The 27,246-nt window shown below is 46.6% G+C and overlaps 1 protein-coding gene across 1 annotated transcript; it reads left to right on the top strand.

The window, feature by feature from the left end:
* Nucleotides 1–1,023: 1,023 nt before the first annotated feature.
* On the top strand, nt 1,024–27,246 carry LOC137545316 (E3 ubiquitin-protein ligase TRIM8-like). Its single transcript, XM_068266429.1, has 3 exons — nt 1,024–1,621; nt 26,999–27,073; nt 27,194–27,246. Exons 1-3 carry the CDS (start codon nt 1,024–1,026, stop codon nt 27,244–27,246), a joined length of 726 nt encoding a protein of 241 aa, XP_068122530.1.

Below are 27,246 nucleotides of genomic sequence, written 5' to 3' on the forward strand. Positions count from 1 at the left end.
GTGTACTGTGTGTGTGTGTCTGTGTGTGTAGTGTGTGTGTGTGTGTACTGTGTGTGTGTACTGTGTGTGTGTGTGTGTGTGTGTGTGTGTGTGTGTGTGTGTGTGTGTGTGTACAGTGTGTGTACTGTGTGTGTGTGTCTGTGTGTGTAGTGTGTGTGTGTGTACAGTGTGTGTGTGTGTGTGTGTGTGTGTGTATGTGTGTGTACAGTGTGTGTGTGTGTGTGTGTGTGTAGGTGTGTGTGTTTGTGTGTACAGTGTGTGTGTGTGTTTGTGTGTAGTGTGTGTGTACAGTGTGTGTGTGTACTCTGTGTGTAGTGTGTGTGTGTGTGTGTGTGTGTGTACAGTGTGGGTGTGTGCTGTGTGTGTTTGTGTGTACTGTGTGTGTAGTGTGTGTGTGCGCTGTGTGTGTACAGTGTGTGCGTGTGCAGTATGTGTGTTTGTGTGTGTACAGTGTGTGTGTGTGTGTGTGTGTGTGTGTGTGTACTCTGTGTGTACTCTGTGTGTAGTGTGTGTGTGTGTGTGTGTGTGTAGTGTGCAGTGTGTGTGTGTGTGTGTGTGTGTAGTGTGTGTGTGTGTGTGTAGTGTGTGTGTTTGTGTGTAGTGTGTGTCTGTGTGTGTAGTGTGTGTCTGTGTGTGTACTATGTGTGTAATGTGTGAGGTGTCTAAGATTGCATTGCCTGGGGTGCCAAATAGGCCAGAAATTGCCCTGTTGCCCTGTTCTGGAGTTCTAATGTACATGCATTACTTGGGTGACAGACCACTAAGTGGGGTTGGGGGGAAGGGTCTTTTCTGGGGCATCAGAAGGGACATGAGCGGAGTGTCTGGCTGAAATTCTGCTGATTTCTCTTATTTATCTACTTTATGGACAACCATCACCTTCACAGATATCCACCTCTTGCCTTATCTAAAAACTGCCAGATCCAGGAATGTTGGACTTTAGCTCAGCCTCGCCCAGAAATAATGACACAGATAAATACAGAGAGTCAGATTCCTTCACTTCATTTTTCTCTCCTGCTGCCAGCCATGGCGTCTGCTGATCTGAGCGAGGAGCTGGAGTGTCCCGTCTGTCTGGCTATTTATACAGATCCTGTAACCCTGAGATGTGGCCACAACTTCTGCCGGGTCTGTATTGATCGTGTGCTGGACTTACAAAAAAGGTCTGGAGGTTATTCCTGTCCTGAATGTAGAGAGGAGTACAAGGAGCGGCCCGGACTGCAGACAAACATTGCTCTGAGGAACATAGCAGAGCGTTTCCTGAAGAAAGTAATAGTCCGCTGTACTTACTGTGTGGACTCTCCTGTACCTGCTGTTATGTCCTGTCTGCACTGTGACGCTTCTTTGTGTGATAAACACCTGAGAGTCCACAGCAAGGCACCAGAACACGTCTTATGTGCCCCCACCACCTCCCCGGAGACCAGGAAATGCTCCGTACATAAGAAGAACCTTCAGGATTACAGCACTGAGGATGCCTCATGTGTCACTGTGTCCTACACTGTGACTGACGGAAAAGTCATCAGACAGCTGGAGATAAAGAAGGAGGAGCTGTCCATGAAGATGCGTCACATTGAGGAGCTGTGTCACATGACTGACCGACTGACTGTCCTACAGGAATCAGACACAGGTGACTCGTGTGACACGGAGGACAGATATGATAAGCAGCTCCATGATGGAGGGGATCTGGATGTGGCCGGCATCTCACACACATTACACACAGGACTGGCTGATATCCTGGCTGGGGTAACTGGGGGGATCTATGGACAGCCTGCAGACATATTACTGGATGTAAACACAGCTAGTAATAAGCTACATATATCGGATGACAGGAAAACTGCATCCTGGTTAAACACAAGTCAGAACCACCCAGAAACACCAGAGAGATTTTAGTATTGGCCTCAGGTGTTAAGCATCCAGAGCTTCTCCTCAGGGCGACATTACTGGGAAGTGGATGTTGGGAGATCAGATGTATGGAGTGTCGGGATGTGTTACCCCAGTATGGACAGGGGAGGCTGTGAGTCAGGGATTGGATGGAATAACAAGTCCTGGGGTGTGCATAGGAACAATGATCGCAGGCAACGGAGGGGTTCATTCCCAGTGCCTCAACTCTTAATGCCTATGGCAATCAAATTGCCTAACAAAATCTACAGCGACAGACTCAGGGTATATCTGGATTATGAAGCCGGGCAGATCTCCTTTTATGCCCTGTGTGACCCCATCAGACACCTCCACACCTTCACTGCCACCTTCACTGAGCCCCTCCATGCTGTGTTATATGTAGGGCTAGATGGTTGTATAAAGATATCTGGGGGGAGTCGAGGGGTATGAGAGATCTGCCCCTTGGTGACATCACAAGTAGAGAATTGTGATTGGCTCATAGTCCTGCCAGTAATTACTTGTCTGTGATTTCCAGGGACATCCCAGCATCAGCTCTGAATATTCCTCTAGCTTTATAGCAGTTGTGTTGATTAGCTTTTCATATTACACTGCACTGCAGCCTGACTCACACAGGAGGGGCGCCCTTCTCCCCTCCCCCAGCATGGAAATCTAGATGGTCCTCCAGTTCTAAGTCCTCAGAGCTGCAGAGGTGCCTCCTGGTATGCAGGCAGTGCTGGGCAATATGACGGGAAAATCCAGAGTGCTTTATAAATTGAGTGTCATGGCTGCAACCTGTCTGAATTGCTTATCTGTAATATTTCTATAATTACATGATGATATAAATACCAGATTGTAAAATGAAAATAAACCTAAAACTAAACTGAGCAGAAAACATTTTTTCTTCCTTGTTGATACATAAAGGCTGCCATTCCTGGCCTCCCCTGACAGTGCTGCATGTCTGGCTGTCATGCTGATCCTCTGGCTGTAATACTTCCTGACTCACCAGCCTAGAACAGGTATGCAGAGAAGCCAGAGGGAGGGATAATACCTGATCTGCATACTTGTTCCAGATATGTCTCCACAGGATGCCAATGCTGTTATCTCCCCGGCTGTCATACTCATCCTCTGGCCTCAATAGTGGCCTGGAAAAAAAATGCAGCCAGGTAACCCCCCTCTATTTATTGCAAGACCCCATTATAGGGGACATGTAATGCCAGAAATATGGAGGCTGCCATTTTTGTTATCTCACTGTCATACTCATCCTCCAGCCTCACTTCTTAGTGACCCATAAAAAGCATACAGCCGGGCAACTTCCCCCCCCCCCCCCACCTACCAATATTAGTTTCTGCAAGGCACTCATTATAAGGAACCTTTAATGAAAGAAATAAGGAGAAAAAGGAGCTCAGCCTCCTAGACACATACAGGTATATGGACAGCGACTATTATTTTTTCTAATTTTGGTTCTGTACATTAGCACAAATATTTTTTTTCACATTCAAGCTTTATTGAGAAGCCAATATTAATGTACAAAGATACAGAGTCTTTGATAAAGAATTATAAACAGCTTTTGTAGCATAAAGTGCCTAACATCACTCATAATAAGATAAGATAAGACCAACAAGGATATTAAACAACAGCTTTATTTACTAGCATAGCACTTTGTCCGCATAGCTAGACTAGTGTTGGGCGAACAGTGTTCGCCACTGTTCGGGTTCTGCAGAACATCACCCTGTTCGGGTAATGTTCGAGTTCGGCCGAACACCTGATGGTGCTCGGCCAAACCGTTCGGCCACATGGCCGAACTAAGAGCGCATGGCCGAACGTTCCCCGAACGTTCGGCTAGCGCTGTGATTGGCCGAACGGGTCACGTGGTTCGGACCCCGAACGCGCTCTGATTGGCCGAACGGGTCACGTGGTTCGGCCCGAACGCGCTCTGATTGGCCGAACGGTCACGTGGTTCGGGTAAATAAATACCCGAACCACGTCATATCTCCGCCATTTGTCTGTGGGTTTAGCTTTGGGTAGGCAGGCAGGGTAGTTCGCGCTCCAGCCACGCTAGCCAGGGTCCCCCCAGTCATTGTGTGTCGCTGCTGGGAACAGTAGTACACCGCTCGCTCAGCCACACTATATAGCATTGTGTGTACTGCCACTCTGTGTACACCGCTCAGCCAGACTATATATAGCATTGTTTACTGCCACTCTGTGTACACGGCTCAGCCAGACTATATAGCATTGTTCACTGCCACTCTGTGTACACGGCTCAGCCAGACTATATAGCATTGTTTACTGCCACTCTGTGTACATGGCTCAGCCAGACTATATAGCATTGTTTACTGCCACTCTGTGTACACAGCTCAGCCAGACTATATAGCATTGTGTGTACTGCCACTCTGTGTACACGGCTCAGCCACACTATATAGCATTGTTTACTGCCACTCTGTGTACACGGCTCAGCCACACTATATAGCATTGTTTACTGCCACTCTGTGTACACGGCTCAGCCACACTATATAGCATGGTTTACTGCCACTCTGTGTACACGGCTCTGCCAGACTATATAGCATTGTTTACTGCCACTCTGTGTACACGGCTCAGCCACACTATATAGCATGGTTTACTGCCACTCTGTGTACACGGCTCTGCCAGACTATATAGCATTGTTTACTGCCACTCTGTGTACACGGCTCAGCCACACTATATAGCATTGTTTACTGCCACTCTGTGTACACGGCTCAGCCAGACTATATATCATTGTTTACTGCCACTCTGTGTACACGGCTCAGCCAGACTATATAGCATTGTTCACTGCCACTCTGTGTACACGGCTCAGCCACACTATATAGCATTGTTCACTGCCACTCTGTGTACACGGCTCAGCCAGACTATATAGCATTGTGTGTACTGCCACTCTGTGTACACGGCTCAGCCAGACTATATTTCATTGTTTACTGCCACTCTGTGTACACGGCTCAGCCACACTATATAGCATTGTGTTTACTGCCACTCTGTGTACACCGCTCAGCCAGAGTATATAGCATTGTGTTTACTGCCACTCTGTGTACATGGCTCAGCCACACTATATAGTATTGTGTTTACTGCCACTCTGTGTACACGGCTCAGCCACACTATATAGCATTGTGTTTACTGCCACTCTGTGTACACGGCTCAGCCACACTATATAGCATTGTGTTTACTCCCACTCTGATTCTGCTGGGAACAGTAGTACACCGCTCGCTCAGCCAGACTATATAGCATTGTGTTTACTGCCACTCTGTGTACACGGCTCAGCCACACTATATAGCATTGTGTTTACTGCCACTCTGTGTACACGGCTCAGCCACACTATATAGCATTGTGTTTACTGCCACTCTGATTCTGCTGGGAACAGTAGTACACCGCTCGCTCAGCCAGACTATATAGCATTGTGTTTACTGCCACTCTGTGTACACGGCTCAGCCACACTATATAGCATTGTGTTTACTGCCACTCTGTGTACATGGCTCAGCCACACTATATAGCATTGTGTTTACTGCCACTCTGTGTACACGGCTCAGCCACACTATATAGCATTGTGTTTACTGCCACTCTGATTCTGCTGGGAACAGTAGTACACCGCTCGCTCAGCCAGACTATATAGCATTGTGTTTACTGCCACTCTGTGTACACCGCTCAGCCACACTATATAGCATTGCGTACTCTGCCAGTCAGTGTGTATATTGCTGGGATCAGTAATACTCCACTCACCGTCAACCACTATATGAGCTCACCATGAGTTCCTCAGAGACCTCCGCTGTGAGCAGCACTCCCAACAACAGCAACAGCCAACGCCCCACGCAAGCTATAACATCCACCCCAGCAGCCAGTGGTCAGCAGCAGCCCTCCCCGGAGGAGAAGGTTGTGTCCATCGGTCCGGCGCCAGAGCGATTAATGAGGGCTGCCATTGAGGAGATGATGGGGCCTGATGTGGAGGAGGAGGTCGGGCTCAGGCCAGCATCCCAAGTTAATGTTGAGGACGATGAGGGGTCTGTGTCTGGGGATGTTGGGGTGGCAGAGGTGGTGGGTGGGTCAGACTCAGGAGAAGAGTTGTTTGATGAGGATGATGATCGGGACCATCTGTATGTGCCTCAGAGTCCGACCCCGGAAAACATGTTGTATCGTGTGTTTAGGTACTAAAATCTGCGTTCCCACTTCCCAGTACTGCCCGGGTCCACGGATCCATATAATTTTTTGGGCAGCACTATCAAACTGTGGTACTATGAGTGAGTTGCCATGGTCCTTCTGTGCTGCCTGTCACACTCACCGTCTGTCTGCAGATGGATTGTTCAACACAGCTACGCCATCTGACATGTAGTCCTTGACCATCTTCTCCAGGCGATTGGTGTTGGAGGACGTGGAACTGTCCGATTGCTGTTCTGTGGGCTGCTGCATGGGTGTCAGAAAATGTTCCCACTCCAAGGACACTGCCAATACCATTCCCTTTTGGGCACTAGCAGCAGCTTGTGTTCTTTGCTGCCCTCCTGGTCCTCCTGGGTTTGCTGAAGTCAGTCTGTCGGCGTACAACTGGCTAGAGAAGGAGGAGGATGTCAATCTCCTCTCTAAAGTCTCCATCCTCAAGGTCCTGCTGGAATTGTTCCATTTTTGACCTGTCTGACACTTTCTTCAATCAGTTTTTTAACATTGTGTTTGTATAAACTGGGTATAAACCCAGTAATTGGTGTTGTCCAGAATAATGAATAATAATGAATAGTGAATAATGCGCGGGCCGCGTTCAATGCAGTCTAGCATGAATTGAGCCATGTGTGCCAGAGAGTCCTGCCAGACTCCTCTGTCTTCATGTTCTTGTGAGCGTTGTGATTGTTGTGATGCACCATATTCGTCACCAGCATCACTTTCTTCCTCTTCTGCTGTCCATTCCCGCTAAATTGTGGAAGTCCAACGTGCACCGCTCTGTCCCTCGGCAGTGGGGGCATCCAATTCCTGCTCCAACTCCAGCTGTTCCTCGTCCTGTTCTTTGTCATAGCTGGGACCAGCGTTTCCTGAGGCAGGTTGCCTGATGTTGGTATCATCACGCTGATCGTTTTCATCTTCAGAATCCCCCACTTGCATCATGCCAGCGGTTTCCATCTTCAACATTGATTTCTTCAGTAAACACAGCAGTGGTATTGTAATGCTGACTGTAGAGTTGTCACTGCTCAGTCACAAGCAACGTGGATTGCTCAAAATTTTGGAGGACTTGGCAGAGATCCAACATGGTGGCCCAATCAGATCCACAGAAGCTTGGTAGCTAGCTGCTGGAATGCGCCTCGGCACTGCGCAAAAGCGTGCTAGCATGTGCAGCGTAGAATTCCAGCGCGTAGGGAGGGACATCACCCAGCGAGCGATGGTGCGCTAGATTGAAGCGCTCCTGCATCTCTTGGTGAGTCCTTCAGAAGCGGTACTGGACTTTAAAAAATGTTTTGTTTTTTTTCCTTCAGCAGAAGATCTGCCACGTTGGAGTGAGGAGGACGCCGCCGACCCCGACACCAAGCTGAACCCCGGCGAACTCCAAGCAGAGGATCTTCAGGAACCCTCAAGGCTTTGAGCAAGCTGAGGAGGATCAGCAGTCCCGACGAGACCTCTCCTCATATGTGACTGTGTGCAGTGGAGTAGAGCTCCCCAGAACAACCTCTCACTTGTCACTTTGTCACTGGTCACTTTGTCACTTTGTCATTTTGTCACTTTGTCACTTGTCACTTTGTCACTTGTCACTTTGTCACTTTGTCACTTTGTCAGTCACTTTGTCACTTTGTCACTTTGTCACTGGTCACTCTGTCACTTTTCACTTTGTCACTTGTCACTTGGTCACTTGTCCAGATGATCTCGGTACACCTCCTGCGATTCAAATTCCTGCACACATTGCTCTGGGATTTGGGTGTGATGAATGATGCATCTAACTGGCCACCGGAGGCAATTAAGGCCTTCAAAACATTGAAAGCAGCTTTCTGTTCCGCCCCCATTTTGCGTCTTGTTGAGTTGTTGACGTCATGTTCATCCTCGGCCTCGCCTTGCATTTCAGTGCGAGGTGCATTTTCCACAGAAAAAGGTTGTGAATCCGGGCACAACATTTGTGGCTGTTCCATTGACCTTTCACAGGTAGAAGATTGTGGGGGTGGGAATAGCTCCTCCGAATAGCCCATTGTGTCCTGAAAACTACTCATTGCATTGCTTTGCGCACGCATTTTTTTGTCCTCATGCAAGGCCTGAGTTGCGCCTGAAAGCGTGGCCTTCTCCTCCTGCGCCTCCTCCTGTTCCATCACGTCTGCTGCTGCTGGGTTAGCGTTGCCGCCCGGTCCCTGTTTATTGAACCTCTTATCTTTATTACATTTATGACTGCATGGCGGTACAAAGCATGCTATCCGCACGCTTCTTGTCCTCATGCAAGGCCTGGGTTGTTGTGTCTCAAAGCGTGGCCTTCTCCTCCTGTGCCTCCTCCTGTTCCATCACGTGTGCTGCTGCTGCTGCTGCTGGGTTAGCGTTGCCGGTCCCTGTTTATGGAACCTCTCATCTTTATTACATTTATGACTGCATGGCGGTAAAAAGCATGCTATCCGCACGCTTCTTGTCCTCATGCAAGGCCTGGGTTGTTGTGTCTCAAAGCGTGGCCTTCTCCTCCTGCGCCTCCTCCTGTTCCATCACGTGTGCTGCTGCTGCTGCTGCTGGGTTAGTGTTGCCGGTCCCTGTTTATGGAACCTCTCATCTTTATTACATTTATGACTGCATGGCGGTAAAAAGCATGCTATCCGCACGCTTCTTGTCCTCCTGCAAGGCCTGGGTTGTTGTGTCTCAAAGCGTGGCCTTCTCCTCCTGCGCCTCCTCCTGTTACATCACGTGTGCTGCTGCTGGGTTAGCGTTTCCGGTCCCTGTTTATGGAACCTCTCATCTTTATTACATTTATGACTGCATGGCGGTAAAAAGCATGCTATCCGCACGCTTCTTGTCCTCATGCAAGGCCTGGGTTGTTGTGTCTCCAAAAGCGTGGCCTTCTCCTCCTGCGCCTCCTCCTGTTCCATCACGTGTGCTGCTGCTGCTGCTGGGTTAGCGTTACCGGTCCCTTTTCCTGGAACCTCTTCTCTGTATTACATTTATGACTGCATGGCGACAAAAAGCATGTTACCTGTGCAAAGAAACATGACATTTTCCACATTTAAAAGACAGTTTTTCCTTTGAAACTTTACAATCAATTTTCTCAAAAACTATAAGCTCTTTTTCAAATATTTTTTTTCCTCTTGTACCCACTCCCAAGGTGCACATACCCTGCAAATTTGGGGTATGTAGCATGTAAGGAAGCTTTACAAAGCACGAAAGTTCGGGTCCCCATTGACTTCTATTATGTTCGGAGTTTGGCGCGAACACCCGAACATCGCGGCGATGTTCGGCGAACGTTCGCGAACCCGAACCTCTAGGTGTTCGCCCAACACTAAGCTAGACATGCCTGAGGATAAAGTAACATATCCTATTTTCAACCTGTCTGCAGAACCAGCACAAGCATATGATGTTTCAGTGAAAGCCACTTCCATATTTAAATCACACATACGATCCAGCCTATACTCAGATGCAGCTATCACCCATTGGCCTCAATGGCCATGGTGTGAAGGAAGCAAGAGAGTAGAAACATCAGGAAGGGAAACTTAATGGAAGAAGTGAGTACCAGTAAAGGGGGGCTTGAGGCTACCACTGCAATTAATGAGATATCATATTCTTATATTGCCGGGAGTCCTGAAACCCGCAACAAATAGACCAGATTTGGACATATAAGTCTATTTTGTGGTGAGCCGTCAGAATAATCTCATTCATATCACATATCCTGTTAACTCAGGCCGACCACTGTGCGAGCCTTATCAGCAGAGCCGGGACAAGATCCTCCGGCACCCAAGGCTGAGACACCAAAGTGCGCCCCTCCATCCCTTCCACCACTGCCGTCATACACTGATTGCTATTACACTAAGAGCCGCCCCAGGGCCCCCAACCCCTGCCCAACACCTTAATCTCTAATTATCTGGCTTGCAGTCACTGCCATGTATCCCCTTTTCTTATTTCTCTCTGTACAAACACAGTAGAGGTATGATAGCTGAGTGAGTTGTGCGCCCCCTCCCACACTGCGCCCTGAGGCTGGAGCCTCTCTTGCCTCTGCCCGGCCCTGCGCCCCATCCCACACTGCGCCCTGAGGCTGGAGACTATCTAGTCTCTGCCTCGGCCCTGCACCCCCTCCTACACTGTGCCCTGAGGCTGGAGCCTCTCCTCTGCACAGCCTTGTGTGAGCCCCTCCTACACTGCTCCCTGAGGCTGGAGCCTCTCAGCTCTTCCTGGCCCCGCCCTGTGTCCCCTCCTACACTGCGCCCTGAGGCTGGAGCCTCTCTCGCTTCTGCCTGGCCCTGTACAGTATTATGGTGTGTGATGTTATTGGGAGGGAGGAGTGTGATGGGAATAATAGCTGAGTGAGTTGTGCGCCCCTTCCTACACTTCTCCCTGAGGCTAGAGTCTCTCTCGCCTCTGCCCCGCCCTGTACAGTATTATGGTGTGTGAGGTTATTGGGAGGGAGGAGGGTGATGGGAATAATAGCTGAGTGAGTTGTGCGCCCCCTCCTACACTGCGCCCTGAGGCTGGAGCCTCTCACCTCTGCCCTGCCCTGCGACCCCTCCTACACTGCGCCCTGAGGCAGGAGCCCATCTCACCTCTGCCTTGGCCCGGCCCTGCTTATCATATTTCCACCACAAAAGTATAAGAGCCTTGGCTGCATTAATAAGGTGGATGAGCAGCACCCAATACTTGTAAGATCTTGAGAAGGGCATGAGGTGCTGTAGGAACACCTCAGGAGCAGAAAGAAGTGTTATGGATGAGATATTCTGAGCCCAACAATGAACCTCCTGTAATTAAGGCTGATTCTTGGGGCACATGACCAGATAATGTGGAACAGACTTCTCCCAGGTCTGCAACACCTTCAACAGGGATCATTAGTAACAAGAGAAGCCTTGTGTAATTGTTCAGGTGTATTGTACCAATGGGAGAGTACCTTATATCCCAGTTCTTGAGTGTTAGCAATCAGGGAGCCTTTGTGTATGTTCATAAAGACATTTTCCCATTGTTCATCTGACAGGGTCCTACCTAGATCCCTTTCCTATTTATTTTGAAACGAGAGTTGCTCAGGTGCATCCAGGTTCATAAGTGCACAGCACTATATAACCATGACACAGTGGGCTTGATTCATTAAGACAAATAGCATGCCTTATCAGAGGTAACACGCCTTATCAGAGTAGCATAGTGAGCGCTACAAACTTATGCCTGATAATTGGCAATGACGAGAGCTCCACTCGTCCTACCCTGAGCCCCTGCGGGTCCAATCACTTTAAAGGACATTATCCCCGCACTTTGATTGGCCCGATAGGCCCAATAGGCTGCCTGTCACTTTACAGGAAACTTGACAGACAGCCTATCGGGCCAATCAATCATAGCACTTGTTATGCTACTCTGATAAGGCATGTTATCTCCACTTGGATGACGGAGCTCCGCTTCGCCATCAGTCTCCCAACGGCGATTGCCGCTAGCAGACTGTTAGACGGCGAAACCACCGTTTATTAACATTGTACAGCGCAGCAATCAACAGCAGCGCTGTACCGGGGACAGCCGTGTGACACAACAGTACCCCTGGGGGAGACAGCAGTGATCGGCTGTCATAGGCTGAGAGCTCTGTTGGTGGGCAGAAAAGGGGGGGTGGGGAATCACTTGAGTGCTTATTGTACGGCCCTGCAGCAAGGCCTTAAAGCAAAAAAAAAAAGGGCCTAGTCTTTTGGGGGGTTTAAGTGGTTAAGGTAGGAAAGCCTCCAAGAGCAGAATAAATATAAGGGCAAGTATGGATAACCTTGCCAGGTTCCATTAGCCAGATCAGGGCTGCAAGAAGAGTCCATTCACCCAAACCTTGGCTGAGTGGTTGGAGTACAATGGAAATACCCGATGTAACACTTGGGGTCCTAACTCTATGTGAGTCAAGCAAGCCTTTAGGAAGTCCCCACAATCCTGTCCAATGGAGAGAAAGCCAGGCATGAATATAAATTGCCCTCATAGGGCTATGCCTCCTTCCCAGACATGAAACATATCTCATTGGTGTGTATGCTGGCCTCAAGTATAAAAAGGAGACATGCAGCCAAAATCTTAGCAAACAGTCAGTATTGAACAGAGAGATGGTCCGGTAGCATGCACAGGACTGTGGGTCTTTCCCAGGATTTGGGACGACCACCATGTGGACCTCCAGAAATTGTTTGGAGGGGACAGTGTCAGACATTTGAGTTTAAGGCTGAAAAAAGGTGCAGAGACAAGGAGACGATGCACAATTTTATTAGAAAAATAAACAAATATTTATTTAAAAAAAAACAAAAAACAAGCAAACTAACACTGGGGGAGCGATCAAACCCCACCAACAGACCTCTGTTGGTGGGGAGAAAAGGGAAGGGGGGGAATCGCTTGTGTACTGTGGTGTGCGGCCCTGTAGCTTGGCCTTAAAGCTGTAGTGGCTTATTTTACAATGGGGGGAGGGGGGTAATGCTTGTGGTCCTGAAGTGGTTAAAGGGTTCTGTGAGGGTTAAAAAACAAAAAACGGACTTACCTGGGGCTTCCATCAGCCCCCTGTAGCTGTCATGTCCCCACCATCCTCCTACAATCCACTGTTCCACCGCCGCTGGTTCTGGTCCAACTGCGGCTGCGTGGCCATGGCCGCACGCGTCATCGGGAGCTTACAGGAAAACTTTGTACTGCGCATGCGCAGTAAACTCCTGATGACGCACGCGGGAGCGAGCACTATTTGTCTATTAAAATAGATGAATAATAGACCGGTGCCGGTGGCGAGGAACCGTGGACGGCGCGGGATATGATAGCTGCAGGGGGCCAATAGAAGCCCCAGTTTTTGTTTTTTGAAAGCCTCCACAGAACCCCTTTAAGGAAAATATTAGGAATAAGTCAAAAAAATAATTTTTCAAAAAAGACTGTAGTTTAAAAAAAAAAAAAAAAAAATCGATTTTAAAAACTCAGTTTTTGGTAAAATATAAAACGTGGGGATAGTATATTCAGTTACAGTCAAATATTTTACTTTTGTCTCTATTAATACTCCCTCCAGGTACCCCTATTGGAGGTTTAAGTGAATCCTCTCTACCAAATCTGGGAAAGAATTCTTTTTTTTACACATTCATAGGTTTATGGATCATTGAGAGTCTCCTGACTTCTTTTTCCTAATTTTCCCTAGCCATAATGACTACATTACTGCCCTTATCACTCTTTTACATCACAATATTAGGGTTTTGTTGAAGATCTTTTAGGGCTGATCTTTCCCCTCCCAAGAGGTTATCCCTACCTCTGTCTTTCCTATTGACTTTTTTAGATCTTCCGCCACCAAGTCCATAAACATCTGTACATATCGATTTGAGTTAAGAGGTGGCATAAAGGTTAATTTTGGGCGCAATTTAGTATGTGTAGGGAAAATATCCAATGAACCCTTATTAACATCATTAAACAAAACTTCAAGATCCAATTCATCAACATCCTGGGGAGATCCAGGAGGAGAATTCCCTATGTCCATCTGGGACATCTCCACAGCACTGAGAAGGTACATGTGTCTAGAACCTATCTTAGAAATAGTTGGACATCTTTATATGTGTCAAATACACCTCCATTTTGTTTTGGGCAGAAGCTTAGACCATGGCGCAGGAGCGAAAGCTGAGTATTTGTAAACTTTTCATTGGTCAGCTTAATGACATCCATAGAGGTCAGGTGCCCCTCTGACTCTGTGCCCGAGACTGGCTCCTCGACCTCGTCTGCATACCGTTTTCTCCTTCCTCGTTTTCCTCTCTTTCTCTGCCTCTTTCTAAAACATCCTGGTTTTGATTATTTATTTTATTTCTATTGCTTCTCCCTTTTCTTTGCTGTTTTTTATCTTTTAATATTCCTCAATTTTTTGATGCACCTCTCTCACTACCAGATGATTCGCCTTCACCCTCAGATTCTTCTAAGGTGCTACCCCAGCCGACTCTCCTCCCATCCCTCCGTCTAGAGCAGGCATGGGCAAACTTGGCCCTCCAGCTGTTAAGGAACTACAAGTCCCACAATGCATTTGCCTTTATGAGTCATGATTGTGGCTGTAAGACTCCTGCAATGCATTGTGGGACTTGTAGTTCCTTAACAGCTGGAGGGCCAAGTTTGCCCATGCCTGGTCTAGAGCCATACTTACGACCACTTAAATGAAAAATATCACCCTTCTTATAATCTTCAACATCCAGGGAGAATTTCTTATCTTTAATTTTCCTGAGTCTCTCTTGTTCTTTTTCTACTGCTATTAAGTTTATCGTCCTTATCCTTATATACATATAATTTCAGGGCACTCATTTCTAGCTCTTTCTCAATATATATACATTGAATCTTCTCTTCCTTTACAAAAATCTTCATCATTTTTACACAGTGGGCCTTACATTCTGTTTCCCAGTCCGGCAACATTCGAAGCAGTGGCGTAGCTAAGGAGCTGTGGGCTCCGATGCAAGTTTTACAATGGGGCCCCCCAAGCATTCTATACATAACAATTGATACGGCGCACCAAAACCTGCCAATGGCAACTACAGTGTCAGAGGTGCAAGAAGGGGATGGGGAACAGTTTGTTAATGATTACCATTATTCAATGTATCTATAGAAGTGATTATTACCAGCACAGGACCAATAGAGAGCTAATACTGCAGTTGAGGGAGGGCCCTTCAGGGCCCCTCAGGCCCAAGGGCCCCAATGCGGTGACAACCTCTGCAACCCCTATTGCTATGCCCCTGGCATCCTGCATTTCCTGATCAACTTCAAATATAGGTACATAAGTCATCCTAGCTATTGGAATAAATACACATATATAGAGGAATATCAACCGTAAAAAACTAGTGCACAACCTCCAATAAAGTTACAGGATATCAACCTCCACAAACACAATTTATGCCCATCTCACCTTAAAATAAACCATAGAGGAAAAATACATAACACAAGGGCTATGAACAAACAAATATTTATTAATGGCTTACTAATGTTACTATATATCAAAAAACAAGGACAATGTTGACACACGCAAACAAACCCCCATTTAAAACATAAGACAAAGATGCCTCATCTAGGTTCCTATAGGAGTGCACTCCTGTCTATAGAACCAGTCAATCTTTGGGCCCAATTCAGCTGCCAAGCAGGGGCGTAGCAATAGGTGGTGCAGAGGTTGCGACCGTTTCGAGACCCTTGGGCCAGAGGGGCCTCCCTCAACTACAGTATTACCTCTGTATTGGTCCTGTGCTCATAATAGTCACTTCTATAGATACTTTGAACAGTGGTAATCACTAACAAGCTATTTCCCATCCCCTTCTTGCACCTCTGACACTGTAGTTGCCATTGGCAGGTTTAGTAGCGCCGTATCAATTGTTTTGTATAGAGTGCTTGGGGGGCCCAAATGTAAGACTTGCATTGGGTCCCTTAGCTACGCCACTGCTCCCAAGCAGGGATATCCTAGGATGAATGTGACATGGGTTGCTCACCACATCAACTGCAATTCAACTCACCTCGTGTGTACAATCTACATGCCTCTGAGGCAGACCCTTATGCATCCATTACAGACACAACTGTGTCTAACCTTGCTAAGCCTGGCTTAGTCTGAAGCCTAATAAAATACTTCTTTTTACCTTCTACTTATGTTCAGCAGCAGTCTTGAAATGCCGCAGTCCAGTGGCAGAATGAGGGCTTTATACCCCCAAATCCCAGGGCAAAAATCCATGACTTTCTAAGTCGAGAATTTTGCTGCCAGGGGAGGCAGAGCTTTGCTCTGTAGCTCTGCCTCTACTGGAGTCAATCTATGTGCGGTAAACCGCCTCTCCCCACCCCTCTCTGTGAAGGACGATTGAGAGGGGTGGGGAGAGGCGGAGATCAGCAGAGGTTTGGATCTATCTGTTGGTCGAATCTGATGGCAAATCGACCAGTGTATGGCCACCCTTAGTTGGAAAGCAGACTTTACTGCCAGATAAATTAAAAATCACAGAGTGATCACTTTGAGTCGAACAGGAGAAAAGCAATATAGAAATGTTGGAATTAATAAGCTCTCAATGCCGATAGAGATCATATCTTCCATCTGGGGCGATTGACCAGTTTATTTGGTTTCACCTGGGAATTGATTGATCAGGCATTTTATTATTATTTTTGTATTTATATAGCACCAACATCATCTGTAGCGCTGTACATAGTACAGAACATATATTGGGAACAAATATACATAAGAAATTCTCTGTACAGTCATGACATTCAATAGTAGAAATACAAATACATACATAGTTAATATGAGTTATCTCTAAAGTTGGTAGATGTTCATATGTCAGATTACAGCAGTATGAGAAACAGTAGGAGGAGGACCCTGCCCTTGTGATCTTACAATCTAGAGGCATTTGTTGCTGCATCGATTTCTAGCAAATTTGAACAGCGTGATTGAATGTGCAGGTTATCAACAGGAAACGTTGTTAAGTGTATTGCCACATTAAGGGTGGCAGAGGGCATTGGGACAGACCAGTTATGGGCTGTTCTGAGGACAGTGGGTGGCTGGCAGGGATTCTGTCTGCAGCTGTACTGGGCCCCAGAACTTTCTCGTCATTGGGGCTGATGTCTGCTCAGAGCTGCTCTCTGCTTTACAGATGTTTGTCTATTACAGATAAAGGAGATGGGTGTATTCATTGTAATATACCTCGATGGCCAAAACAGGATCATGCACCAGGCAACCTAGGCAGGTGCTCGGGGCCTAGGGGTTGTCAAGGGGTCCACCAGCCACCCTCTCTGTCTCTCCACTTTAACTTACCAAAAAACCACAAGGGGGCGCCAAATCTACTGCCTTGCCTAGGGCCCCATTAAATCTTAACCTCCTTAGTGGTTATCCCGAGTTCAGCTCGGGGTGGAAAAAGCGGTAACCCCGAGCTGAACTCATGGTAGCCACCAGAGGTCTATGCAGAGAAATGCGCTCAGCGGGCATTCTCACTCACCTCGCGGGGGATCCCAACATCGGCAGCCATTCCTCTTCCTCTCCTCCGAGGCTCTGCTTCCTCCTGGTGAGATCGCCATTTGTCATCATGACGACAGCCGTCAATCTCACCACAGGGTTACAGCGCCACCCGGAGGAGGAAGGGAGAACTGCAGTGCTGGAGCTTAGGGAGGTGAGTGAGTGCTGGGGCTGCTGCAGCTCTCTAGCAGTATCATTTTTTCCTGCTTTTGGGGTCTGAAAGGATGCAAAAAAATTGCACTGCTTTTAATCCCTAAGATGGGGATAGAATCAGACCGCCAAGGGGGTTAATCCACCTCTGTCAATGGCACACAACACATTGGCCTCCATGTACTAAACATTGCTACACAACTGTGCCGAGAAATACTCACCATAGAAATGGCCCTGGCTTATTGCAATCATTGGACAGCCAGCTCTCCAGAGACCAGTAGTGAGGATTGTAATATGCTAATTATGATTACATGAAATTTCACATAAAAATTAGCAGTTTCAACTTCACATAATTACAATTTGGAAGTCCAGTCGATTTTGCGTAATTCATTTATAATGACATCATTTTGCGCCAGCTTTAGCGGTTAACAGCAAAGCTCCCATACATGCTATTGTCACCACAACAGCTAGGTATGTTAAAGGGAATAGTGGGAACAAGTAAAAAAAAAAAATTCAAAAAGACCTTGTAGTTTTTGAGAAAATCAATTTAAAATATACAAAGCAAAATTTCTTTTTTTTAAACTTGGAAAACTGACAGTTTACAAAACATTTTTCCTTTGCATTTTAAAAATCGATTTTCTTAAAAACTACAAGGTCTTTTTGAATTTTTTTTACTTGTTCCCACTATTCCCTTTAAAGAGACTCTGTAACAAAAATGTCAGCCTTATTTCTTCTATCCTATAAGTTCCTATACCTGTTCTAATGTGCTCTGGCTTACAGCAGCCTTTCCTAGTAGCACAGTCGCTACAATATCTCTGTTATCTAATCTAATCTCCTTTCCTTTGACGGCTTTGTTGGGCTCAGGCAGGAATGTGCCATCTGCTGTTATAGGCAGACGCTATACACACCCTCTCCAAGCCCCCTCCAGGCTCTGTGAGTCACAGACTGAGCTTTTCTGAGCCTGTCACAAGCTGGTTAGTTTGTTTGTAAACACTGCCTAAAACTGGCAATTACAAGCCAGGATTGCAGCAGGGAGTGGCAGAGACAGCACAGAGGGGCCCAGGAGAACATCATGAATAGAATGGTATGCTTTTTAGTGTAAGAATTTTAGAGCACAGATTCTCTTTAACATACTACAAACACTCAAGTTTAAACCGTATTTTTTCGCACAAAAAAATGGCCCAAAAGTGGAGGTCTCGGCTTATACTTGAGTCATGTTGATTCACTCAGAGGTGAAGTTTTGTTCACATCTAAAATTGAAATCGCTGACGGCAGCGATTTTTGATTTGTTTTTTTTTGTGCGTTTTTTTTTCTCCTCCAAGTGCTTAGCTGTACGCTGTGGTTTCGTATAAAGCGTTTTTCAAAGCGCTTTTGCAGATCGATTTGTTTTTTCACTTCCTGAAGTCAGTGCACTCTTTGACCCGGAAATTAATAAATACAATATATTTATTCATGAAAGCGCCGGGGAGATCGCTACATAAAGCTCTTTTTCAAGCTTTGCTGAGGGGATCGGAATCGTACCGCTCAGATGTGAACACGCTCATAGGAATTCATTGCACAAGCGCTTTCAGGGCGATTTTGAAAATCACAGGCGCTTAAAAAAAACAAACACAAAACGCCCTAGGTGTGAACGAGCCCTCAGCAACGATGTCCGTGTCCCCCTCCTTGCCACATGCAGCAGTGATATCGGATATTAAATGTTTGCTCTACCCCCCACTGGAGCGTTAAATGCCTATGACAGTATCTCCACCCCCTTCCCCCTGCTGGAGTGGTTGGTATATGCAAATGATTGTCCCTCCCCACTCCTCGCCTGGTGCCCATGGGCATTTGCTAAGCCTTTGCTCAGTGAAGCATTCACTTATCGATCTGCAACAACGGGATTCTTCTTCAGCTTATCTTTGTCAGTTTCATTCCTATGACATCCTGTAAATTGCTTTGCATTACGAGTGCCGCTGCAAGTGGTCATCGACATGAGAGTTTGATAGACGTGCGGAAGATGAATCCTGATGGTGGGTGAAGACTTTGCAAGTGCCTGGGAAGGGGGGCGGGACAGTGACACAGACACTCGGGCAATAGGGGGTGCAGAGGTTGCGACCACATCGGGGCCCTTGGGCTACAGGAGCCCCGTGGGACCCTCCCTCACCCACAGTATTAGCTCTCGATTGGCCCTGTGCTGATAATAATCACTTCTATTGATGCTTTGAATAGTAGTGATCATTAACACACAGTTTCCCATCCCCTTCCTGCAGCTCTGACACTGGGGTTGTTCTTGATTGGTTCTAGTATGCCGTATCAATTGCTACGTATATAGTGCTTGGGGGGCCCCAATGTAAAACTTGCACCAGGGCCCACTGCTTCATAGCTATGCCACTGCTCAGGGGACACACTGCGGAGGGACGGTGTAATTTGCATGTAGCCCTCCAGCAGGGGCCACAAGCCAGGGGGGGAGGGGGGGATGCTGTCATATGAATAAGCAGAGGTAAGAGGAGTAGGAAACAGAAACTAAAGAAAAATTATTAAGGGCTCGTTTCGACTTGTGCGCGGCATGTTTCTTGCGATTCAGACAGTCACTCACAGCATTATGCTGCAGCAGGGCAGTTTCTAGGCTAAATTGCACCCAGGGCGAGTGTGTGAAAATTGTGCCCCCTCCCCCCATGGACACGCGAACCCTTACTCTTTAGGGACAGTCACACAGCCACAGGTCACAAGTAGATCTGCCAACTTAGTAGTGACCAGCCGCTCATCCAGGAGGAAGCAGGGACTAGGAGAACACACAGGGGAAGAGAGCCCGGAAAGCCGACTCCTCCATGGGCGCCGCGCACTGACAGCCTGCAGTACCGCTACAGGACATCAGGTGTCATCACATGGTGCTGACAGCCTGCAGTAGCGCTACAGGACATCAGGTGTCATCACATGGTGCTGACAGCCTGCAGTACCGCTACAGGACATCAGGTGTCATCACGCGGTGGTGACAGCCTGCAGTACCGCTACAGGACATCAGGTGTCATCACATGGTGCTGACAGCCTGCAGTACCGCTACAGGACATCAGGTGTCATCACATGGTGGTGACAGCCTGCAGTACCGCTACAGGACATCAGGTGTCATCACATGGTGGTGACAGCCTGCAGTACCGCTACAGGACATCAGGTGTCATCACGCGGTGGTGACAGCCTGCAGTAGCGCTACAGGACATCAGGTGTCATCACATGGTGCTGACAGCCTGCAGTACCGCTACAGGACATCAGGTGTCATCACATGGTGCTGACAGCCTGCAGTACCGCTACAGGACATCAGGTGTCATCACGCGGTGGTGACAGCCTGCAGTACCGCTACAGGACATCAGGTGTCATCACATGGTGCTGACAGCCTGCAGTACCGCTACAGGACATCAGGTGTCATCACACGGTGGTGACAGCCTGCAGTACCGCTACAGGACATCAGGTGTCATCACATGGTGCTGACAGCCTGCAGTACCGCTACAGGACATCAGGTGTCATCACATGGTGCTGACGTAATGATGACTTGACGTTGGATGCAGGCAGCCCAGGAGGAGTCAAAGGAGGTAATAGGACTGGTAATCTTCTTTCTTGTTCCATTTGGCTGCACCACGCGTCACCAGCTCCCTAGCGATTATGTCCTTCTGCCCGCGCCCCCCTTCTTCTACTTGCCAGTCTGAACCCAGGGCGGTCGCCCTGCCGGCACTGCCCAAGAAACGGTCCTGTGCTGCAGGGCCTCAGATTTTTTTTCTCAGCCACGTATTCGTGGGCGGGGAATCGACCCGGATTCGCAGCAAAGGAAACCTAGCCGAAGGGATAAGGCGGAACTGCTGCCATTTGGTGAGGACATTGCAGAATCTGAATGTGACATTCCAAATTATACTCATCATGAACAAGAACATCTAAGACTTGTAACGCAATTAGGACCTCAGGAAGGCTGAACTTAAAGGAGAACTGTAGTGAGAGGTATATGGAGGCTGATATATTTATTTCCTTTTAAAGGGAAACTGAAGTGGGAAGAATATCAAGGTTTCCATATTTATTTCCTGTTAAACAATACCAGTTGCTTGGCAGCCCTGCTCAGCTTTCTGCCTGCAGCAGGACAGCCAGGCAACTGGTATTGCTTAAAAGGAAATAAATATGTCAGCCTCCACATCACTCTCACTTCAGTTGTCCTTTAAGTGCATTTGAAGGACAACTAAAGTGAGAGGGATAGGGAGGCTGCCATGTTAAGTAATACCAGTTGCCTGGCTGTCCTGCTGATCCTCTACCTCCAATACATTTAGCCATAGCCCCTGAACAAGCATGCGGCAGGTCAGGTGTTTCTGACATTATTGTCAGATTGGACAAAATTAGCTGCATGCTTGTTTCTGGTGTGTGATTCAGACACTACTGCAGCCAAATAGATCAGCAGGACTGCCAGGTTACTGGTATTGTTTGAAAGGAAATAAATATGGCAGCCTCCATATCACTCTCACTTCAGTTGTCCTTTAAGCAATACCAGTTGCCTGGCTGTCCTGCTGATCCTCTGCTTCTAATACGTTTAGCCACAGCCCCTGAACAAGCATGCAGCAGATCAGATGTTTCTGACATTTTTGTCAGATCTGACAAGATTAGCTGCATGCTTGTTTCTGGTGTGATTCAGACACTACTGCAGCCAGAGAGATCAGACGGGCTGCCAGGCAACTGGTATTGTTTAACAGGAAAGAAAATATGTCAGCTTCCATCAACCTTTCACTTCAGTTGTCATTTAAGAATCTCAGTACAGTTACCTAGTGACAGCAGCAGTCAGCTGCTATGAGTGGCATTTCTTGCAGAGAGCGCCACAGACCTTTCTTTTCAGCATTGAGGGGTCCAAAGGGTGTTCTCTTTCTGCTCACCTTCTTTATTGTGGCCGTTTGGTGCTTTTCCTGAACCATTCTGCTTTCGCCCCTGTGCCTTGTAGTCAGTGGGAGTACACTCATTATAGGGCTGGAGGAGGAATGGGGGATAGCAGGTGCTGCATTTCCTACCCTCGGCTTATACTCGGGTCAATCCTTTTTTTCCCTGTCTTTTTGTTAAATGCTGTGGGTCGGCCTATACTCAGGTAGGCTTATACTCGAGTATGTACGGTATGTAGCAATTTCAGTGATGATAGCATGTACAGAGGTTTTGCGCATGCATGAAAAAAAGGGCACAGTGAAAAAAGGGCCTGGCTGGATAACGAAATGGCGTGGCTGGATAACAACATCTGATAACGATAAACATTGTTGTCAGACTTGGTTAACCATAAATACCATTGTAAAAACAGATGGGAAATAATAACGAAAAGATATTAACATTAAAAATCGTTACGTAATTCAAAAATACAGCTTAACCCAACCCTTCTCTTACACAGAACCCTCCCCTGGTGGTGCTGGTGTTGCCTAACTCTAACCACTTCCCCCCCCCCCGGTGGTGCCTAACCCCAACCCCCTGGTGGTGCCTAACCCTAACCACCCCCTCTGGTGTTGCCTAAAACTAACCGCCGCCCAGGTGGTGCCTAACCCTAACCACCCCTCTGGTGGTGCCTAACCCTAACCACTCCCTCTGCAGAAACACCCTTTTCCACATGGAAACGATAATATTTTTGATAATGTAAAATCTGTACATACAAACTAAATAATATGATAACAAAAACGATAACGTTGCAAGCTTCTAAAACGATAACCTACTTCAAAAACTTTAATGTTCTAATGTTGTTTATCGCTGCGCCCATTTTCCTTCTTTTTTTGCTGTATTAACGATAATTGCGTTAAAGTTTATGGCGGCGCCCTTTTTGTCCACCCTCAGCTGGCGCCCTTTTTTCCTGCTATCAGTTTTGCTATTAGCACAGCTAAAGTCGGCACAGAACTGTGAAACTACAGTTCCTGATTACGGTTACAAACAACATTAACCACTTGCCGACCGCCCACTCATAACGCGCGTCGGCAAAGTGGCAGCTGCAGGACCAGCGACCGGCTGCAGGCTAATTAATCAGGAAACAGCCGCTCGCGCGAACGGCTGCTTCCTGTCAATTCACGGCGGGGGCTCCGTGAATAGCCTGCGGGCTGCCGATCGCGGCTCGCAGGCTAAATGTAAACACAAGCGGAAATAATCCGCTTTGTTTACATTTGTACAACGCTGCTAACAGTAGCAGCGTTGTACCAGATCAGCGATCCCTGGCCAATCAGCGGCCGGGGATCGCTGTCACATTACAGGCAGGAGCCTGTTAGAGGCTGCACAGGACAGATCCGTTCCTGTGCAGCCTCCGATCTCCGGGGAAGGGAGGGAAGAGAGGGAGAGGGGGAATCCTGCGGTGGAGGGGGCTTTGAGGTGCCCCCCGCCACCTACACGCAGGCAGGAGCGATCAGACCCCCCCAGCACATCATCCCCCTAGTGGGGAAAAAAGGGGGGCGATCTGGTCGCTCTGCCTGTTATTTGATCTGTGCTGAAGGCTGTAGAGCCCACCCAGCACAGATCTTCGAAATCAGCGCTGGTCCTTAACCTATTTTGGTTCCTGGACGTAGAAACTACGTCCAGGAACCATGTGCGCTACCGCGCGCCCCCACGGCCGATCGCGCGCGTGCACGCGCACTCCCGGCCGCGGATTCGGTAGCCAGGGAATCAATGTATCGGGCTATGGTGCCCGATCACTGATTCCTCTCCCCCGCTGAAAAAGCGACAGCTTCTCTCGGAAGCTGCGCCTTTTCTGGCCGTTCCCTTCCCGATGCGCCACTCTAAGCGTGTGTTACGCTTAGAGTGACGTCATGTAAACAAACTCATGGCCAAAAAGTAATACTACAACTGAAAATAAAAATAAATTAAAATCAACACACATTTACATTATAAATCTATTGTTTACCCCCCACCCTCCCAAAACTACCCAAATAAAATGTTTACTATAAAAAAAAAAAACCATTACAATAAAAAAAAAAAAAACATGTAAATATTTACCTAAGGGTCTAAACTTTTTAAATATCAATGTAAAGATGAAATATTTCTATATTTTTTTTTATTTTAAACTTGTTAATAGTGAAAGATGCAAAGTGGAAAAAATGCACCTTTATTTCCAAATAAAATATTGTCGCCATACATTGTGATAGGGACATAATTTTAACGGTGTAATAACCGAGACATATGGGCATATACAATACGTGAGTTTTAATTATGGAGGCATGTATTATTTTAAAACTATAATGGCTGAAAACTGAGAAATAATGAATTTTTCCATTTTTTTCTTATTCTTCCTGTTAAAATGCGTTTACAGTAAAGTGGCTCTTAGCAAAATGTACCCCCCAAAGAAAGCCTAATTGGTGGCGGAAAAATCAAGATATAGATCAGTTCATTGTGATAAGTAGTGATAAAGTTATTGGCTAATGAATGGGAGGTGAACATTTCTCTCGTGAAAACCACGGAACCTGAATGGGTTAAGGGGGGGTAAAGGCTGAGTCCTGATTTGGTTAATTCCGATTTTTCACATTATGATTTTGCATTGTAATTGCAAATTATGATGCACAATTAGGATTCTGTGAAAGTCGCACTCATCACCAGACACTAGCTAAGATTTTACAGCATATGATTGCTTCACTGTTACAAAATCTTACATAATAGATGTTTAACAAAATCCCCTGAAGAGCAATGAATAAATGTGAACTGGCCCTCACCTCTATTGCCCGCTATTTGTACCTGCAGCTTGCATAGCGCGTGGCCCCGGAACCTGCTATTTATTGGGTGCCGCAGGTGTCCAAATTTCCTGCTTCCCTAATCCTTCCCTTCTGTATACAATCCACATATAATTAATGATGTGGGCGGATCTAGGCTTTAATAAAGGAAGAATTCTGTACAGTCTGTGGAATAAAGCAATAAAACAACTTCTCAGCATCACAGATGAAGGTGGAACATGTGAGGAAAGATGGAGGCTGCTGGGTGTCTCTTGTGGTGACATCTGAGATCTCCAGCTCTCCTCCACCACCGCTGTCACATCTCTGGACATTTATTCTCTTTCCTGGAACTCTGAAAGATATTACAGCTATTATTATTATTATTATGTATTTATATAGCACTGACATCTTCTGCAGCACATTACAGAGTACATAGTCATGCCACTGACTGTCCTCAGAGGAGCTCACAATCTAATCCTACCATATTCATAGTCTAATGTCCTACCATATTATTATTATGTATTTATATAGCACTGACATCTTCTGCAGCACATTACAGAGTACATAGTCATGCCACTGACTGTCCTCAGAGGAGCTCACAATCTAATCCTACCATATTCATAGTCTAATGTCCTACCATATTATTATTATGTATTTATATAGCACTGACATCTTCTGCAGCATATTACAGAGTACATAGTCATGTCACTGACTGTCCTCAGAGGAGCTCACACTCTAATCCTACCATAGTCATAGCGTAATGTCCTACCATATTATTATTATGTATTTATATAGCACTGACATCTTCTGCAGCACATTACAGAGTACATAGTCATGTCACTGACCGTCCTCAGAGGAGCTCACACTATAATCCTACCACAGTCATAGTCTAATGTCCTACCATATTATTAGTATGTATTTATATAGCTCTGACATCTTCTGCAGCACATTACAGAGTACAGAGTCATGTCACTGACTGTCCTCAGAGGAGCCCACAATGTAATCCTACCATAGTCAGTCTTATGTCCTACCATATTATTATTATGTATTTATATAGCACTGACATCTCCTGCAGCATATTACAGAGTACATAGTCATGTCACTGACTGTCCTCAGAGGGGCTCACACTATAATCCTACCATAGTCATAGCCTAATGTCCTACCATATTATTATTATGTATTTATATAGCACTGACATCTTCTGCAGCACATTACAGAGTACATAGTCATGTCACTGACTGTCATCAGAGGAGCTCACACTCTAATCCTACCATAGTCATAGTCTAATGTCCTACCATATTATTATTATGTATTTATATAGCACTGACATCTTCTGCAGCACATTACAGAGTACATAGTCATGTCACTGACTGTCCTCAGAGGGGCTCACACTCTAATCCTACCATAGCCATAGTCTATTGTCCTCTCGTATTATTATTATGTATTTATATAGCACTGACATCTCCTGCAGCATATTACAGAGTACATAGTCATGTCACTGACTGTCCTCAGAGGGGCTCACACTCTAATTCTACCATAGTCTAATGTCCTACCATATTATTATTATGTATTTATATAGCACTGACATCTTCTGCAGCACTTTACTGAGTACATAGTCATCACGTCACTGACTGTCCTCAGCGGAGCTCACACTCTAATCTTACCATAGTCATAGTCTAATGTCCTACCATATTATTATTATGTATTTATATAGCACTGACATCTTCTGCAGCACATTACAGAGTACATAGTCATGTCACTGACTGTCCTCAGAGGAGCTCACACTCTAATCCTACCATAGTCATAGTGTAATGTCCTACCATATTATTATTATGTATTTATATAGCACTGACATCCTCTGCAGCACTTTACTGAGTACATAGTCATCACGTCACTGACTGTCCTCAGCGGAGCTCACACTCTAATCTTACCATAGTCATAGTCTAATGTCCTACCATATTATTATTATGTATTTATATAGCACTGACATCTTCTGCAGCACTTTACAGAGTACATAGTCATGTCACTGACTGTCCTCAGAGATGGTGGTGGTGGTGGTGGTGGTGGGTGGTGGGGGGTGGGGGGGGGGGGGAGGGGGCAGCCTTGGGTATTGAAATGTACAAACCTGGCCCTGAAAGTTGCCATGTGACAGCCTCTGTTCTGCAGGTTAGGTTAGATTAGAGCAGTAAGATGTGTTTATATGTCAGTCCTGTAAGTGTGTAAGGAATGATCTCACCTTCTCCTATAGGTGGCGATATACATGGAGCGACACCGGACAAATCACTAATAAGACGAGCAGCAGAACCCGCACAGGAAACAGCCGGTGATAAAGGGGAACCCCGGAATCTGCCACACACAAACAATATGCAGAAGTTAATAAAAGCACACGTCTGCAATGTAATTTCATAAAGCTGTGACTCAATTCATGACTTCACTATTATAGTTACTGAGAGACAAAAGACTGCCAATCACTTTCACACTAAAACTGATGTCTAA

This window comes from Hyperolius riggenbachi, chromosome 2, assembly GCF_040937935.1.
Source record: "Hyperolius riggenbachi isolate aHypRig1 chromosome 2, aHypRig1.pri, whole genome shotgun sequence".
Taxonomy (NCBI): Eukaryota; Metazoa; Chordata; class Amphibia; order Anura; family Hyperoliidae; genus Hyperolius; species Hyperolius riggenbachi.

What these genes read in the sequence shown, in the direction of transcription:
- LOC137545316 (XM_068266429.1), top strand. Translation starts at nt 1,024, where the DNA reads ATGGCGTCTGCTGATCTGAGCGAGGAGCTGGAGTGTCCCGTCTGTCTG. An exon ending in CCTACAGGAATCAGACACAG is followed by an intron (nt 1,622 to 26,998) that starts GTGACTCGTGTG and finishes CTTCTCCTATAG; the next exon opens with GTGGCGATATACATGGAGCG. An exon ending in ACCCGCACAGGAAACAGCCG is followed by an intron (nt 27,074 to 27,193) that starts GTGATAAAGGGG and finishes TCACTATTATAG; the next exon opens with TTACTGAGAGACAAAAGACT.